At 37.3% G+C, this 19,307-nt stretch overlaps 1 protein-coding gene across 1 annotated transcript; it reads left to right on the plus strand.

Moving 5' to 3' along the window:
- The first annotated feature begins 1,644 nt into the window (after positions 1-1,644).
- Positions 1,645-4,437, plus strand: TKTL2 (transketolase like 2). The gene has a single exon (XM_023226571.2). It carries the CDS (start codon positions 1,802-1,804, stop codon positions 3,677-3,679), a length of 1,878 nt encoding a protein of 625 aa, XP_023082339.1. The 5' UTR covers positions 1,645-1,801; the 3' UTR covers positions 3,680-4,437.
- The last annotated feature ends 14,870 nt before the right edge of the window (positions 4,438-19,307 follow it).

A 19,307-nucleotide genomic window follows, 5' to 3' on the forward strand; every position in this document is an offset into this window, starting at 1 on the left:
GTGTGCCCTGATTTTAATGTGAAGTTAAGGTAAGAATTATTGCTCAAGAAACCAAGAGGTTTAACATCACAATATGGGAAGTTACGATATATTAATATTGTGGTTTTTTTTAATTGTTGTTTTATTGATGACAAACCATAACCTTGGCCTGCTAGAAGAGTTCAATGGCACAAATTTAGGTTTTTACTCATTTAATTTTTTTTAGACGGAGTCTCGCTATGTCACCCAGCCTGGAGTGCAGTGGCATAATCTGGGCTCACTGCAAGCTCCAACTCCCATGTTCATGCCATTCTCCTGCCTCAGCCTCCCAAGTAGCTGGGACTACAGGCGCCCATCACCACGCTCATCTAATTTTTTTGTATTTTTAGTAGACACGGAGTTTCACTAAACCCCATCCTCTATGATTTGTTACTACATGATTTGTTACTACTCCCATCCTCTATGCTGTTTGGGTGGAGGTGGGTGACATCAGTGAATCTAACTTGATGAACCTGAGGAAACTTCACAGCAACTTGGAGGGACACCCTACCCCCCGACTGCCATTTGTTGACATGGCAATAGGGTCCCTAGGGGTGCTGCATGTGGAATGGCTTGTACTGGCAAGGACCTTGACAAGGCCAGCTACTTGCCTTGTCTGTGCCAGGATGGTCTCAATTTCCTGACCTTGTGATCCGCCCGCCTTGGCCTCCGAAAGTGCTGGGATTACAGGCGTGAGCCACAGTGACTGGCCCACAAATTTAGTTTTCTAAAGTAAGTAACTTTGTTTTAAAAATGATTTGTAGTAACAGTCGTTAAAAGATAAACCGAGGCACATTAAAATGTTAAAGTATTTATTTAACCATTCAGTAATTCATGAATCTGCTAGCTCCTGATGAAGGAGACAAGGAGAAGGCTTTTATAGGGTGAATTTGGAAACAAGGGAAAGATATTTAATTCATTAAAGCGGAGTTACTAGCCTTATTTGGGTCATCCCAGTAGAAAGTCCCTAGTTAGAAGTTAGCTGGCAGTTTCTGATTGACTAAGCTTAAATTTCCTTTTTATCATTTACACTGATTTGGGTTTCCTTTTCTTAGGTAAGAACTCAGTGAGCTGAAGCTACATCAGCCTACTGGCCTTCTAATTATTTCAACACAGAAATAGTACTTTAGGGCACACTGGAGTTGCAATTCTATTCTGCCATTGGGTGGTTTCAGATTTGTTCTTCCTGTACATTTTGGTCAAATTAGTCATTATATTTCTTTCTATAAGTCTGAGATGCAGATATTTAGTTTCTCTGAGAAAGTCTCTGTTGAGACAGCATTGCCATGCTGGTCAGATTGAAAGTGACTTTGGATCCTTTCTGTTAATGTTCTGATGTAAAAGAGTGACGTCTCGGATATAGTGTTAATGCATTAAAAAAGCACAGCCTCACAAATAGCTTCCTATAATACACAGAAAAATACATTTTCACTTACATGTATTATAACACAGGGAATTCTATAACACAGGGAAAGGTAAAAAGAAATTTAATTATGCTTACTAATGTTGAACATGTAAGTGACAAAGTAAATACTAAAAATCCACTCAGCTGGGCTTGGACAGAGAGGGGGAAGGTGCACATCAGATGGGGCAGACGACCGCGACGTTTCAGTTTCCTGGGTCTCGCGGGAAGCTGCGCTGTGTGCGCCCCAGCTGGTGGCTGAACTCAGGCCTCCAGGCAGAGGCGAGGCGAGGGCGGGGCGGTCACGTGACAGCACTGCTCCAGTGGGTTGTGGAGGTGCTGCGGCGCCATTTGCTTTGCCAAACCGACAAAAGAGAGATCATGGCCAACGACACCAAGCCTGATATGAAGACTGTGCAGATGCTGCGGGACACCGCCAACCGCCTGCGGATCCATTCCATCAGGGCCATGTGTGCCTCTGGTTCTGGCCACCTCACATCGTGCTGCAGTGCAGCAGAGGTCGTGTCTGTCCTCTTCTTCCACACAATGAAGTATAAACAGACAGACCCAGAACACCCGGACAATGACCGGTTCATCCTCTCCAAGAGACATGCTGCTCCCATCCTCTATGCTGCTTGGGTGGAGGTGGGTGACATCAGTGAATCTGACTTGCTGAACCTGAGGAAACTTCACAGTGACTTGGAGGGACACCCTACCCCCCGACTGCCGTTTGTTGACATGGCAACAGGGTCCCTAGGGCAGGGATTAGGTGCTGCGTGTGGAATGGCTTATACTGGCAAGTACCTTGACAAGGCCAGCTACCGGGTGTTCTGTCTTATGGGAGATGGCGAATCCGCAGAAGGCTCTGTGTGGGAGGCTTTCACTTTTGCCTCCCACTACAACTTGGACAATCTCGTGGCGGTCTTCGACGTGAACCGCTTGGGACAAAGTGGCCCTGCACCCCTTGAACGTGGCGCAGACATCTACCAGAATTGCTGTGAGGCCTTTGGATGGAATACTTACTTAGTGGATGGCCATGATGTGGAGGCCTTGTGCCAAGTATTTTGGCAAGCAAGTCAAGTGAAGAACAAGCCTACTGCTATAGTTGCCAAGACCTTCAAAGGTCGGGGTATTCCAAATATTGAGGATGCAGAAAATTGGCATGGAAAGCCAGTGCCAAAAGAAAGAGCAGATGCAATTGTCAAATTAATTGAGAGTCAGATACAGACCAATGAGAATCCCAGACCAAAACCACCTGTGGAAGACTCACCTCAAATCATCATCACAGATATAAAAATGACCTCCCCACCTGCTTACAAAGTTGGTGACAAGATAGCTACTCAGAAAACGTATGGTTTGGCTCTGGCTAAACTAGGCCGTGCAAATGAAAGAGTTATTGTTCTGATTGGTGACACAATGAACTCCACCTTTTCTGAGATATTCAGGAAGGAACACCCTGAGCGTTTCATAGAGTGTGTTATTGCTGAGCAAAACATGGTAAGTGTGGCACTAGGCTGTGCCACACGTGGTCGAACCATTGCTTTTGCTAGTGCTTTTGCTGGCTTTTTTACTAGAGTATTTGATCAGCTCCGAATGGGAGCCATTTCTCAAGCCAATATCAACCTTATTGGTTCCCACTGTGGGGTATCCTCTGGAGAAGATGGACCCTCCCAAATGGCCCTGGCGGATCTAGCCATGTTCCGAAGTATTCCTAATTGCACTGTTTTCTATCCAAGTGATGCCATCTCAACAGAGCATGCTGTTTATCTAGCCGCCAATACCAAAGGAATGTGCTTCATTCGAACCAGCCAACCAGAAACTGCAGTTATTTATACCCCGCAAGAAAATTTTGAGATTGGCCAGGCCAAGGTGGTCCGCCACAGTGTCAATGATAAAGTCACAGTAATTGGAGCTGGAGTTACTCTCCATGAAGCCTTAGCAGCTGCTGACCATCTTTCTCAACAAGGTATTTCCATCCGTGTCATCGACCCATTTACCATTAAACCCCTGGATGCTGCCACCATCATCTCCAGTGCAAAAGCCACAGGCGGCCGAGTTATCACAGTGGAGGATCACTACAGGGAAGGTGGCATTGGAGAAGCTGTTTGTGCAGCTGTCTCCAGGGAGCCTGATATCCTTGTTCATCAGCTGGCAGTGTCAGGAGTGCGTCAACATGGGAAAACTAGTGAATTGCTGGATATGTTTGGAATCAGTACCAGACACATTATAGCAGCCGTAACACTTACTTTAATGAAGTAAACTAAGCTTATTTCTAAAAAGTCAAGTCTACTGGCTTTGGTCCAAAAGCACTGGTATCTTTGTATTAAATTCATGCTTATTTTTACAAAACCATTATTTATACCTATACGGTTGTACTATTTCTTTTAAAACAAAGCCATTTAATATCTTTCTTCATTCCTAATTTGGAAATTAAAGTTTACCTTTCTGTTAATCTATGTATAAATGTTACTCTGAGTTATTAATGTGGATTTTAAAATTGTAAGCAATAGAATAGGAAATAAAACAACTATGTAATACAAATATTTCTGATAAGACTACAAATATCTGACTGAGTTGAGGATTAAGGTAGAGGTAACTATATCTTAAACGAGTATGATTTCCTTGTAAGTTAAAAAAATTGAAATTTAATTGTAGACTTCAGTAGTCAAAGTTTTGAAGGCTGTTTGAGCTTTTGTATAATGCCACCCTATACCTGCAGTTTTACAAATAATATTTGACTGCAGTTGCCTTGGAAATTCCTCCAAAGTTTGCCTTCATCTCCCCTCTACAGTTTGGAGGTGATGATGCAGCAGTGAAAGCTCTTATGATGCACCACACTGCTTGTGGTGTTCTGTGAAGAGATGAAAATATTACTGGTTCTAGTTTGCGCACTACACACTACACACATAGTTTTGTGAAGCTTCAGAAATGTTTTGTTTTTCCCTTGTGGCCAAACCAGATTATATTCATCTACTAATGATACTAAAGTCAATGTAATAAAGCATTTAAAAATCAGATACTTCAGTCTGTGCTGTGTATGTGAGATTTGATTTCTTCCTGATGAAATCCTAAATAAGGGAGAACTTGTGTCTAAATGAGAAGCAGAGAGAGTCGTGTCCCCCAGAAGCAAACCTGGAAAAAAGTTGAAGCTGGAGATAAGTTACTAGAGAAGATTGTATGGACTAAAAAGCCATCCCTTAAGCAGACTCCCGACGGTTGGCTGTGAGTGTGTAAATATATGCTTGTAGTACAAGAAAGTACCAGTCAGGCAAATCACAGATGGACCCAAAGTTCCACACTAAATTAAAATTACTCTGTGTCTATGTCAAGTAATTATTTCCTTATTTTTATTACCCTCATTAAGTTCTTTGGGGGCATAACAAATTTGTCTCAGAAATCATTGTCTTAGGAGGAATAATAGAGTCAAAAAATATTAATACTAACCTGGGAATTAGAGAAACCAGGCTCTTCTCATCTACTACTACCCATTTTCTCTAAGCTGATTTCCTCTTTTGTAAAATGATTGTGAAAATTGCTCTGTTTTTCATAAGATTTAAAAATTACTTTGTAGAAATAAAAAGTTGATATAAAATCATTGCAGAAATTTAGAAAATGCAAATAAGTAAAATATGTTTACCCCACATTTCACACACACAAAAAACCCATTGTATTTACTGGCATGTGTTCTGTACATGCTATGAAAGTGGGCACGTAAAATGATCTGTTTCCAACCAAACATGTATAAGCACACCTTTAATAATGACAGTGTATCAGGTTCTTTATGTCTAATGGAATCTCAGACACCACCAGAAATTATATATATTTTTTGTAGCAGGGTGGGGAAGCCCTTAGGAATCTCTCCTGTAAAGACTCTGTTTCACAGGTTATCAACCATAGGCTATGAGCTCCAGAGAGAAGAAATAGCAGGTAAGTCTTGTGTCCACAATTCTTCAAGTAAGAATTATATCCGGTTTTGTTATATTGAATGTTCTCTAGCTTTGAATCTGTCCTGAGATCTTTTAAGTGTCCATGGGAATCTTAGGAGAGAATCATCCCGACAGATGCTAACCCTTGACTGCTAAAGTTTATGAAGATGTAGTTCTGATGAACAACATGATCACTGGTTTAACTCTGGCCCTCTATTCATTGTTTTTGCTGTGAAGGTCTATTAGATTATCAATAACCTGGTGATATTCCAGGGAGAGCTGTTGACACCAGCAGCTGCCTTGCTTATGTTTACAGTTCTAAAGGCTACAGTCATCTGAGAGTGACACTGATCATTTACATGGTGAATGGCTCCCTGGTCATTTCCTGATTTCTATGACCCTCAGAGATAGCAAAAGAAGGAATCAGTACACTGAAATTTCATTTTATGTTACCTTATTTAAATATATCAAAGGCTCTTAAACTACATGGAAATTCAATGGAGAGCCCTATTTGGGAAAAAATATAATTTTTTAAAAAGTAAGACTCAATATTTCTGATTTTAAAATTATGTAAGAGTAATGTGAAATACTCACTGAGTTTTAGTTATCTCAGTTTGCTGAACTTTACAGGAATCACCAAATTCTCCAGAGTCCAATCAGAAAGGAGTTGATTTGAGAAGCTGAGAAGTACTGAACTGTTTTGGTGGCCTTTACTATCATGATATGGAAGAAAGGTCCTGCCACATTTTTGTGGTAGAATGGAAGAGTGTACTGTTCTTAGAGGGAGACTATCTTCTCCATCCTCCCATAAGAGACGGGAGGAGGCACTGAACCAATTCCCTTTACTGACATTGGTAGGGGAGAGTTTCTATAAGAGAATTGCTCACGAGGTTTGGCGTTAACACCGAGAAGGGGAGATAAGTATTTCATTGCAAGGTTGGATGTTGATTTAGACATGGGTTTGGTTTCCTGACAATAGATAGAACTACTGGGTTAGAGCAGAACAAGTTGGCAAACACTGACAGTAGGAAAAATCTGTCACCACCTGTTTTTATATAACTGTAAGATAAGAATGGTTTTTACATTTGAAATGGTCGAAACAATTAGAAGGAAGTACTATTTCATGATATATGAAATTCAAATTTTAGTGTCCATGAATAAAGTTTTATTGGAACATAGTCATGCTCATTCAATTGAGTATTGTCTATGGCTGCTTTGGAGCTACAGTGACAGAGTTGAGTAGTAATAATAGTCACCATAGAATCTGCATAGCCTAAAATATTTACAACCTGACTTTTTAGAGTGAAGGTTTGCAAACCCTGGGGGAGAGCACTGGGGAGAGATGAGGGTGACAGTATAGACATGTGGAGGGGATAAGGGGTCACCCCTTGATGTCCAGGCCTCAAGGCAACCTCTATATTTGACTACAGAGTGTTAATAAGATTGGAGGTTGCAGGCTTGTCAGAGCTCACCACACTAAGAGTAGAGAGGTACATGCCTCAGAAATTCTGTGTGATGCCTGCAATTTGGGAACAATAGAAAAGGGTCCCCCAGAAAAGGACCACCAACTGTTAAAGAGTATCTACTTACTCTTAAACCCTTCAGTTAGGATCAGTTGGTTCTAAACTTTCCCGAGTTTTTACATAGATTCGCAGGGTTGTTTAACAGAGAGTGGGCAGTAATCTATTCGGAGAAACTATGGAAACTATTGGGAAGAAAGATGGAGAAAAGTTGTGAGAAAATTCTCTTCAACTCTCACTGTTATAACAGCGGGGGAGAGAGGGAAAACTGAGATTGTAGCTTTAAAAGGTGTATAGTTAAATTTTAATACAATAAAGCTGTTGTAATTACTGAAAATGACTGAAAGTGTTATGAAATTATAGACAATATTAAAGGTAATTTATATATAATGGATGAGATACAGGAAGTTTCAACAGAATACAGATGATAGAGGTTAATGTAAAAATAAAACTATTTTGTGATTGTGTATACCAGAGTTGAGTAACTGCAATCAAACAGGTTATCCTAAGAAGAAACGTAATTTTTTGCACAATATTTTTACCGATTATAAATTTAATATTTCTAATATTGAAATATTTTTGTAATAAGTTCATAAAAATGATTTATGATAAGATTAAAACAAAACTTTATTTTTGTTTCCCTCTATCCTTTTAAAAGGAATTTAACGTGAGTAAACTTACTGTGGTTCTGAATGGAAAGTTGAGAGATCCTGTAATTTTCCCATTTGCTCTTAGGTAGTAGAAAGTGCTATAGCTACTTTACATCACAAAAATCCAATCTGGATTCAGTGATTACAATGTGTCCAGCTTAACATATTAAGCAATGCTTGTCCTGACTAATATTAAGACTTTTGCTTTACTTTACCTGAGTAAAGAGCTATGGTTAGCAGCTGCTGAACCTCAGGAAAGGATGTGTTGTTGCCTTCAGTTTCCTATTCCCTTCTTTCTCCAAACCTCTACAACTTGCTAGCTGTAGTTGTAGACCAGAAAAGGGTTGGTAGGGGCAGAGGAGAGAGGATAAATCACTCTCATTTGGCTGGAAGACTATATGTTCCTTGAATTTTGAACATGGTTAAAGCTGGTGCATCATTGTACTTATATCTGTATTTTGCATATGCAAGTATTTCTGAAATTTAGAGAACCTCATCACTATGTCATACATTAGAACAAATGCAAATGATTAGAAGCAAATCTGACAGATATACAAACATTTATTTGCAAGAAGACAGAAAAGCAGCCATGCAATGCATTGTAAGCTCAGGTAGGTTGCCACTCTCTATGGTGAGGCACTTCAACCAACACCCTGGATAAATGTTTGCTCCAAGACGGGCATGAGTAGATTTTGTAAAATTCAAAATTATGCAGCAGCCACTATGGCGTGGGCACCTTCCACTAAGAATGGGTGCGGACCTAATGGGAAATCTCCCTGCCTGAAAGGATGTTTTCCTTCCCTGAAGACACATGACCACACAGAGCTCTAGATTTGGAGATGGATTCTCTAAAATAAGACTGTTTTATTTTAGATGTCTAGATTCTTATATCTCATGGCTTCACATGGTGAGTGTTATGCATACGATTTCCGGTCAAACCAATATCATGGACACAATGTTTTTCCCAATTAAAAATTATTTTAATATGCTGATTAACAAAAATCTATATTATGAATTACAGATTAGTTATTTCAAAAGTAAACTAAGTATCCTAAGTATGTGTATGAAAACTAGCATACACACAGACATTCATTCACATATGTGTTTATCATACTTCTTTTTATTTTTTCCCCCTTTTTGAGATGGAATCTCATTTGTTGCCCAGGCTGGAGTGCAGTGGCTCAATCTTGGCTCACTGCAACCTCCACCTCCTGGGTTCAAGCAATTCTCCTGCCTTGGTCTCCTGAGTAGCTGAGATTACAGGCACCCTCTACCACATCCTGCTAATTTTTGTAATTTTAGTAGAGATGGGGTCTTGCCATGTTGGCCAGGCTGGTCTCGAACTCCTGACCTCAAGAGATCTGCTCACCTTGGCTTCCCAAAGTGCTGGGATTACAGGTGTGAGCCACTGCGCCTGGCCTATCATGCTTCTTATACTTAAGTGTTTTAAAGAAAATTACTAAATGAATAGTAAATGGTACTGTATTGTCATTTTAGAGATGAGGATGCCAAAGTGCAGATAAATTATGTATTCAAAACTTCCCCAAGGTCACATAGCTGGCAAGTTGTAGAGCCTGAATTTAAAGTTATGTATCTCATATAGTTGTAATGATAATTTTGAAGTATGTATTTCATTATCATCCCCATCATCACATATGAGAAAACTTACTCTCAGAAGGAAAATGTTACTTGTCTATTTGTTGCTAAAATTTATGTTTCAATTCCACTATACCTCTTTGCCTCCACATATTTGATTTTCCCCCTGAATTGTGTTTTCTATTTAAGTAGATTTTTTATGCAGTATAAATACTAATGTTATAAAGACAAACTGTTACAAAATAGCAATAGTGTGGCTCCAGCTTTACCAGTGTGACCAATTTCTGGAAGAACAGGAAAAGGAAGGGAACAAATGCAAATTTATTCTGGTGCCTTGTCATGGGTCAAGTCTATGCACAGGTACCCAACCTCTGCAACTACTCTCTAGGTAAGGAATTAATGCCAAATATGTGTTAGATGTTCATTATATTACAAATCTAATTCAACCAGCTACAAGTGAATTTTATTTATTAGAACTGAAATGTATTTATTAGAAGTTTGCTGATTTGGTTAATTGGTACTTTTACCTTCTTTCTGGACAAATGCAAACATGTTGGAATACTTTAACTTTATTTATACCAAACCACCATCACAGAAAAAATGGTGTTGTTTTCATGTACATTAAATCTTTTCATGTATTTTTGAATTTAAAAAACTAATGAACTGTTTTGATGTCTAGCATTCAAACAATAAAGTACACAAATCATTTGTGCACAGCTCAGTGAATTTTCAACAAGTGAATGCATTTATCTAACTCATACCTGCCTGAAGAATTATGACATTACAGCACTCTGGAAGTCGCTTTCTTGCCCCCTTCCATGGATTACCTCCTCCTTCCTCCTCAAAGATAACCACTATTTAAACTTCTAACTCTACAGACTATCTTTGCCTGGCTTTGAACTCTATGTAAGTGGAATAATGCAGCGTATGCTATTTTATGGCTGGCTTCATTTGCTCAATAGAGTGTTTATGGAATTTTCCATATTGTAACCTATACTTGATGTTCATTACATTCTCTGCTGTATAGTATTTCAGATCATGAATATGCCATGGTGTATTTATTTAAATTGTTGATGAACATGTGGGTGTATTTATTTGGGGGTCATTACAAGTAGTGCTACTATGAACATTATTGTACCAGTATTTTGGGGAACACATTAACTTATTTTTATTGGTTATATAAATCAAGGAGAATTAATTTCATTGGCTATACATATATTCATCTTTAGGATATACTGCCAAATGTTTTTACACAAATGGGTACTCTATTTTTATTTGCTACTCTTGCAGACTTCTCCATAGTCATTATGCTAATTTATACTCTCATGTCAGAAAATAGGCTGGGTGCAGTGGCTCACATCTGTAATTTCAGCACTTTGTGAGGCTGAGGCGGGTGGATCAACTGAGGTCAGGGGTTCGAGACCAGCCTGACCAACATGGTGTAACCCTGTCTCTACTAAAAATACAAAAATTAACTGGATGTGGTGGCACGTTCCTGTAATCTCAGCTACTCAGGAGGCTGAGGCAGGAGAATCTCTTGAACTTGGGAGGCGGAGGTTGCAGTGAGCCGAGATCTTGCCACTACACTCCAGCCTGGATGACAGGTGGTGACTCCATTTCAAAAAAAAAGAAAGAAAGAAAAGAAAAGCAGTGGCTCACGCCTGTAATCTCAGCACTTTGGGAGGTCAAGGTGGGCGGATCACGAGGTCAGATCGAGACCATCCTGGCTCACACGGTGAAACCCTGTCTCTACCAAAAATACAAAAAAATTAGCTGGGCATGGTGGCAAGTGCCTATAGTCCCAGCTACTCGGGAGGCTGAGGCAGGAGAATGGCGTGAACCTGGGAGGCGGAGCTTGCAGTGAGCCGAGATTGCACCACCACACTCTAGCCTGGGCGACAGAGCAAGACTCTCTGTACATTAAATCTTTTCATGTATTTTGAATTTAAAAAACTAATGAACTGTTTTGATGTCTAGCATTCAAACAATAGATAAATAAATAAATAAATAGATAAATAAATAAATAAATAACAAAAAATAAGAAAAGAAAAGCTCAGGTGACAACTCAGTCTCCACAACATTTGGTTTTTGTCTTTTCCCTATAGGTTGTTTGTATATTGTTAATTTTTATGAATATATATGTTCGATATACACCCTTTATTGGAATATAGGTATTTCAAATATCTTCTCTCACTATGCATATTTCCGTTTTACTCCGTTAAGAGCTTCTTCTGATGAACAGAAGAGTTAATTTTGATGTCCTATTTATCATTTTTCTCTCTTTGGTTTGCACTTTTCATATTCTGTTTAAAACATCGTTGCCTTCTCCAAGGTTATTGAATATATTTTCTTATGTTTTCCTCTGCAAATGTTATATTTTTATCTTTTACATACAAATCTACAATTCATCTGAAATTGATCATTGTGTGGGGTGTGAAGTTGGGGTCAAGATGCAATTTTTTTTTCATATTGACACAACTGCATAGCACTATTTAAAGAAAATACCATCCCTTCACTCAGTGCACCACGGTGTTATTTTTCTCACAAATCAAGGACTGTGCATGTGTAGATTCCTTTCTGTCCTATTGGTCTATTTGCCTATTCTGATGCCCATATTATACTGCTTTAGTTATCATTGCTTTATAATAAGTTTTAATACTCAGTAGTTAAGCTCTCCATTTCCTCTACTTTTTGTTCTTCTTTTTCAAGATTGCCTTGGCTATTGCTGGTCTTTTAATTTTCATATAAATTTTGAAACCAGACTGACAATTTCCACAAAAATTCAGTTGCATCTTGATGCTGTTATATCTGGATGATAGTTCTTTTTAATCTTCCATTTAAATAGATCATATTATTAAAAGTCCTATAGGAAGTTAAACTAAAGAGATCTCATTAAAGTACTTCTAGCAAGTGAAGTTCACAGTCTTCAAACTGAGGTAGGTCTACTTTGGAAGAATCTTGGTATGTTGGCATGGAAGATTTTTAGTGCATCTCTTTCCAGGTCCTGAAGTCTATGTTTTCGTTTCTAAAATTGATCTGTTTGCGAATACCCCTGTCATCATTCCCAATATTGTCTTTCATAATTACCCCCTTTCTACTTTTCGAAATAAAGGCATACTTCTTACCATTCTTAATGTTATCATTCACTGCCAGTTGTGAAATTGTCACAGTGCCAACCAATACTTCAAAATATTGGTTCTGGCAAAATCTCCTTAAATGAAGTCGCTATGAACCAGCAGTAAATCGTAGTATTTTTCCTTGTTTTACTCCTAATATTGGTTAAAAATGAATCCTGTAATTATTAAGTTATTTTAACCCATAAAAACATGTTATGAATTCTACATACAGATTGGAATGGTGGCAATGATCACAATTTTTGTTTAGTAAAGTCTGTTCTCCCATCACTCAACTATTGTCAAACCATCGTTGCCGAGTATCTCAGAGGAGCAAAGCCAGGAACAACAGCAAGGAATACTGAAGATGGTAGCACCTGATTCATGCAGTCTACAAGTTCTGAGAAGTCTCTGTGCCTTATCTGTCTATGAATTGTAGAAACTGAATATTCAAGACTTAGGAAAGGCATTTTCAGTCTTACTAAGGAGAAGAAATCTGGTAAAGACTCTCATTTGGCCAGGCATGGTGGCTCATGCCTGTAATCCTAGCACTTTGGGAGGCCGAGGCAGGCAGATCATGAGGTCAGGAGTTCGAGACCATCCTGACCAACATGGTGAGACACCGTCTGTACTAAAAATACAAAAATTAGCTGGGCGTGGTGGTGGATGCCTGTAATCCCAGCTACTCAGGAGGCTGAGGTAGGAGAATCGCTTGAACTCAGGAGGTGAAGGATGCAGTGAGTCGAGATCCTGCCACTGCACTCCAGCCTGGGTGACAGCGAGACTCTGTCTCAAAAAAAAAAAAAAAAAAAAAAAAGACTCATTCATTTGTGCCTATAGTATGAAATTGTACTTTATATGACAAGACAGAGGAAGTTAAAATTTGCTATGTATTTCTGAAAGACCAGTAGATTGTTTTCTTTTTTGCCTACAATTTATTTAGATTCACAGGGGACATCTGTTTCTTGATTTGTGACAAAATTCCTGGATAATGTACAGCTATGTGCATTTTTTCATGTGGGCATAAGATTCCCACTTGTCACTGATACACCATAGCTTTGTTTATTTATAGTAACATTCCTGGTTATCTCTCATGGTGTGCATTTGTTCCACGAACTTACTAGATTTACATTAACCTAACTTCCGTATATTGTGGATTATACTGTATAGAGCATTTAAAAGATAATAATCAATATACTTTTTTAAATCCTTATATTTACTTTCAGTCCAATATCTCCTCCTATTTTTTATGTTAATTTCCATAAATTAGGTAAAAAACTGCTCTCCTCATAGTAGAAATCTTAAGTGCATGTGCTGGACAAAATGTACTGCTATTGCAATCTAGGACAGTCTAGGGCAGAGTGCCCTGGACTTTAGAAAACCTGCTTCTTTTAGTCAGAATTAATTTATCCCTCTCAGATGTGATATGCCATTTTGATTTTATTGGATGTAATAAAATATGTTTAACAACTGGATCATAAAAGGAAATATTAGTAATATGACCAAAGCTACATCCTTAAAATAATAATTAAAAATTAAATGTAACCTTAAAGTTTCTGGGAGTATGTGAGGAGAAAAATTGTAATTCCATAGGTTTAGTTTATTGGGGCTCATTTGTACCAGTAGAGATGACAAATTGCTGGCTTGAGAAATGAATCCGGCCCATAAAAGTCATCCTATTTCAGCAACAAGGCTTTTCTTTATTTTTTCGAACGTTGAATTTGTACTGAAACACATATAGACCATTGATTTCCTCTGCTTCCTTTCTACTCTCCCTCCCTACTTTCTTAAATCTGTTTCACAAACTTTTTTGTGCCCGGCTTCTGAATCAAGCATTTATTTTTCTATTCAAGTGTCAATTTGTAAGGAGATTGTGTGGATAAAGACTAAATAGCATTGATGGGCATTTGGGTTGGTTCCAAGTCTTTGCTATTGTGAATAGTGCTGCAATAAACACACATGTGCATGTGTCTTTATAAAAGAATGATTTATAATCCTTTGGGTATATACCCAGTAATGGGATTGCTGTGTCAAATGTATTTCTGGTTCCAGATCCTTGAGGAATCACCACTCTTCCACAATGGTTGAACTAATTTACACTCCTACCAACAGTGTAAAAGCGTTCCTATTTCTCCACATCCTCTCCAGCATCTGTCTCACTCATAAGTGGGAGTTGAACAATGAGAACATATGGGCACAGGCAGGGGAACATCACACACTGGGACCTGTTAGGGGATTGGGGGCAAGGAGAGGTAGCATTAGGAGGAATACCGAATGTAGATTATGGGTTAGTGGGTGCAGCAAACCTCCATGGCACATGTATACCTATGTAACAAACCTGCACATTCTGCACGTGTATCCCAGAACTTAAAGTATAATGAAAAAAAGAGTAAATAGGTTCTTTAACAAAGTGCAAACTCTATTTGTAAGAAAGTATAATACTCTTCTGAAGCACACAGAAAACAAGATCTGAGTAGATGCCAAAATAAACTACGTCTAGGATGGAAAGTCTCAAAATAATAAAAATGCCAATTCTTCTCAAATGAATGAGTCGGATAAAATACCAAAAGAATGTGTGGGGAGGTGTATTAGGGTGGTAAGGGTGAGGAGAAAATAGATTGGTTCTAAAGTTTTTGTAATAAATGTCTGAATATTGCCAAGACATTTTGAAAAAGAAAAATAATAGTACTGACTACATAATTTGAGGGGCCTAATGCAAAATAAAAATACAAAACCCTTTGTTAAATATATTAAGAATTTCAAGTCAGCAAGAGCAGAGAATTACACCAAGTGTAGAAGTCTGCACTACTGCACAGTTTGCACATGGATGAAGCTGGTCATGGATATGACCATTCGGTGAGATCTACAAATGGATTAATGGACATATAGAGATATGTTCACTGTTTTGTTAGAGACTATGATGACTGGTTCACAATTCTTTTGTGTACTTTTTGTTTGCCTAGTTTAATCTCAAATAAATTAAGAAGTTGGGCTTCAACAGGAAAAATAACAGCTTTTTGATATCTGAATCGGTGAATCCCACTGTTTCTCTGTCTCTTGTGTCTCTTGACCTGTGGCCAAAATTCTCCTATGTATGAGAATATTCATAACTTATAAGTAACTTTAACTAAAGGAATTATATTTCAATGGGCTTACAGAGATAAATCAGTGCTTATATAAATCAAATATTCCTAAAGTTTCAAGAAAACAAAGACATTAAACTTATAAAAATTTTAGGTCTAAAATTTATTTTCTTACAAAAACTATCTTAGAAATGTTTTAAGGTTTCAAACTAAGTTAACTTAAGATTAATCTGTAAGCAAATAAGCCCAGTCTAACAATTTTGATTTAACTAAAAAACTGTCTTCTGGCTAATCGATGTGAAGTTTAAGACCAACTTATATTTTATTACACTTGAGTTTGTTTTTCATAAACTTAAATAAGCTTACTTGATTATGAAAATGTAAGTTTTTATGCACCTTAATTGTATTATTACTCTGATAAACATTGTTTCAAGACTAATCATATTTTGTCATATGTCAGCGTAAAAATAATTTCTCAGATCTTTAGGTAACTTAAAACCTCATTGATATAAAGTTGTGTTAATTAATACATAATCATTAGATATATATTTTTTAGATAAAACAATGATAGCAAAACATAATAAGAAAACTTGGAAAGTAAATTTTATTCCCCTTGATTTATCATACCTGAGACTGAATAAAAGTCTGTAAAATGTGTTAAAATTTTACAAAGTTTGCTCAATTTTTATAGCCTTGCTTCTTCATTGGGCTATAAATTAACACCTTTGTCTGCAATATGAAAATATTTTCAATTATAAAAGAACTAATGTTCTTTTTAATTGTGGAGCCCATTTTTTAAAAAGCATTTTATTATAACTTTTATTAAATATGTAACCAAGTATTGTTTATCAGACCATATCTTTTTTTATTTTATTTTATTTTTTATTATACTTTAAGTTCTAGGGTACATGTGCATAACGTGCAGGTTACATATGTATACATGTGCCATGTTGGTGTGCTGCACCCATCAACTCGTCAGCACCCATCAATTCATCATTTATATCAGGTATAACTCCCCAATGCAATCCCTCCCCCCTCCCCCCCCCCATGACAGGCCCCGTATCAGACCATATCTTACTCAAGTATCTAAATCTCCTCTTCTATTTTCTTTCCTACATTCCTCAAATCAGATTCTAAATACATAAAAAATAAATGCAATTGTCAGGATATCTTTTATACCTGAAAATATTTTGAGATAGTCCAAAGAGCACCTGGAAAATAATTTTTTTTTTTCACCTTATAAATAGATGTACTGGAAAGCATTTGGTTTGTTTCATATGTTACTATGGTAACAGTTGCATGGGAATAGTTACTGATTCTCAGCCTTCATTGACCTAACTTTGTATAGGTGAAATATTAATATCAATATTTAAGAAATTGCATGCTTTTTGGAAGTTTAGAGAGAGTTGTTAATGTCCTCATTGTCCATAATATGTTTCAACCTCAAGAGAAACAGTTATCAAAACTCTTTGGAATATTTGTCCAGTCTTTGTATAGCTTACAGCTTCATTCTTTGCCCAATATTTGATAATAAATAGTAGTCATAATTTCAGTTATTATTTAAAATGTCAATTGATGGTAATTTTTTAAATTCAAATATAACATCTTCTAGACAGTAGTTCTCAATTTTCTCAATTGAGCATACATATCACACTTACCCTTGGAGTTAGAGAAATACAGATATCTAGGCCCTACTCTGGACTTATTGGATCTTTTTTGCTTTATATCCTTGATCTATAAAATTAAGTCTTGGAATCACTCTATCACATATCTTGAGTTTTTCTCTTAATAAAAATCATGTTCATACATTTGTGTAAAGTGGATGAGATATTCGATGGCTTGAAAATAGGCTTAATTATCGACCTTAGGAATATTTTTGTCTAACTATGATCTTGGGAGAGCGCTATTGTTTGTTTTGTACGCCTCGGAAACAATTTTTTTGTCACTTGCATTATTCTTGTTTTGAACCCTCATTCGACCTCTCATTTAACTGCTATTAGGAATAAATTAACTACAGCCATTTTAAATATCCATCATCCACAGACAGTTTTCATTTGAACCTGATGCTTGCCTGAAGTCTCCTCCAAAACCTAAAAGTCAGAGATTTCTTCTTCAGCAAGAAAGACTGAAGACTTTCTTTTAGAGACTTAAGTAAGGGACTCTATTAGGTACTTAAAGTACTGACTATCCAGATAACAGACTCTTGAAGACAGACTTCTGAGCAGATATCTTTTAGACAACTTTCAAACATATCAGTGGACTGAATCAGTATACCCAAAAGTCAATTCTAGACAAGAAGTAGATGATATAATGTAACTGCTAATTCATGATCCCTCAGGACAACAATTAATGACTAAATGAACTAATGGGGGAAAACGTATTATGGTTATCTGTTTGGAGTATTGTTTATTTCGTTTTTACAATTTTTTTTTTTTAGATATATAAGGAAGCTACTTCTCTTCTTAAGCTATCTAATCAACACTGATTTTACAAATTCCAGTGAAACATTTTACAAATAATATCTGATTCTCATGACACCCTCTCCTGCTAGAATTGGAAAATTTAAGTAGATCTCCTCACTTTTTTGTGGTAAGTTACCTTATGGTGATTAATTGCATATATTTGGTAAGAAGCTGTCCTCCTTCTTACCAAGTAATAATTGAACAAATCAATTATGCAACCACTCCAATGTGGAGTATCATATCTGAGAATGGTGATTATCAAGTCAGGTGTGCAAAAGTGCAGATATTTTAAAGAACAAAGATCGATGTTCCTGTGGGACCAATGCGTAAGGAGTCCTCCCAGGCAAACTGGCTTGGTACAGGTGGAAAGAAAGGCAAGAAACCTTAATAAATTTACAGTTCTTAAGAAAAAAAATATCCATCCCTGTTCTTAGCTGCTATGGTGAAAACTGGCAAAAAGAGATTTTGGACTTGTGTTCCTACCTTCAGGACAGCAAATAATAGAGGCTTTCACACACTGGGAGCCTTCAGTCTGATATCTCTCATCCACAATTTAAATACTGCATGCATTTCTTATCCTTTCTTTTATTCTTTCTTCCACACTCTACACAATCAGAATACTTGAAATTGATACCATAAAGACATGTCCTCTATCATATGTATACAAGATACCACTTCTGGCCCAGTATGGTGGCTCAGACCTGTAATTCCAGCACTTTGGGAGGTCAAAAAAAAAAAAAAATTAGCCGGGCTTGGCAGCGTGCATGTCTGTAGTCCAAGGTACTCAGGAGGCTGAGGCAGGAGAATTGCTTGAACCTGGGAGGTGGAGGTTGCGGTAAGCTGAGATCACGCCATTGCACTCCAGCCTAGTAACAGAGCTGGACTCTGTTTAAAAAAAAAAAAAAAAAAATTCAGTTGCAGGGATAATAGCTTCTCTTTGTTGTGTGATATAAAGTTCATGAATTTCCAGTCAAGACATTGGCTCTTTGGGCTTCTTTTTGCTGGGTCCACAGAGATCAGATACTGTGGTACTACTGCCCAATATGGCATCATTGCACATTGACTGGCAATATTCTGATCTGGACACAGCTTGACCAACATCTTATCTTCATTCTGTTCTCTGAGGGACATCCCATAATTTCAGCAGTACTTTCTCCCTTTTTCCTTTTCAAAGCTTACTTGTACCTAGTTTTTTTTTTAATGCTTCTATTACTTTTTATATTCTTGAGACCTTACTCCATTAACTATCCCTTCCTTTTTCTAAAACCTTCAAGAGAACAGATGCAATAGCAAAAGGAAGGTAGAATTCAGATACAATAGGTAAGAATGAAGGAAGTGAAGAGAAAAGCCAATAACATATGACAAGACTTTTGAGAATTTTTTCTACTAAGAAGATCCCGTAAAAAGTAATAGGCTTATGAAAATGGCTTTTTAAGATTAGTGGAGGCAGAGGCATGGTACAGGCTTAGAAATCAATGGTGAGAGAATGCTATAAAATTTTTAGAGATGAAGGCATTGAAAGAAGGAGTGGCTTTGA

This window comes from Piliocolobus tephrosceles, chromosome 3, assembly GCF_002776525.5.
Source record: "Piliocolobus tephrosceles isolate RC106 chromosome 3, ASM277652v3, whole genome shotgun sequence".
In the NCBI taxonomy this organism is placed as follows: Eukaryota; Metazoa; Chordata; class Mammalia; order Primates; family Cercopithecidae; genus Piliocolobus; species Piliocolobus tephrosceles.

What these genes read in the sequence shown, in the direction of transcription:
- TKTL2 (XM_023226571.2), top strand. Translation starts at nt 1,802, where the DNA reads ATGGCCAACGACACCAAGCCTGATATGAAGACTGTGCAGATGCTGCGG.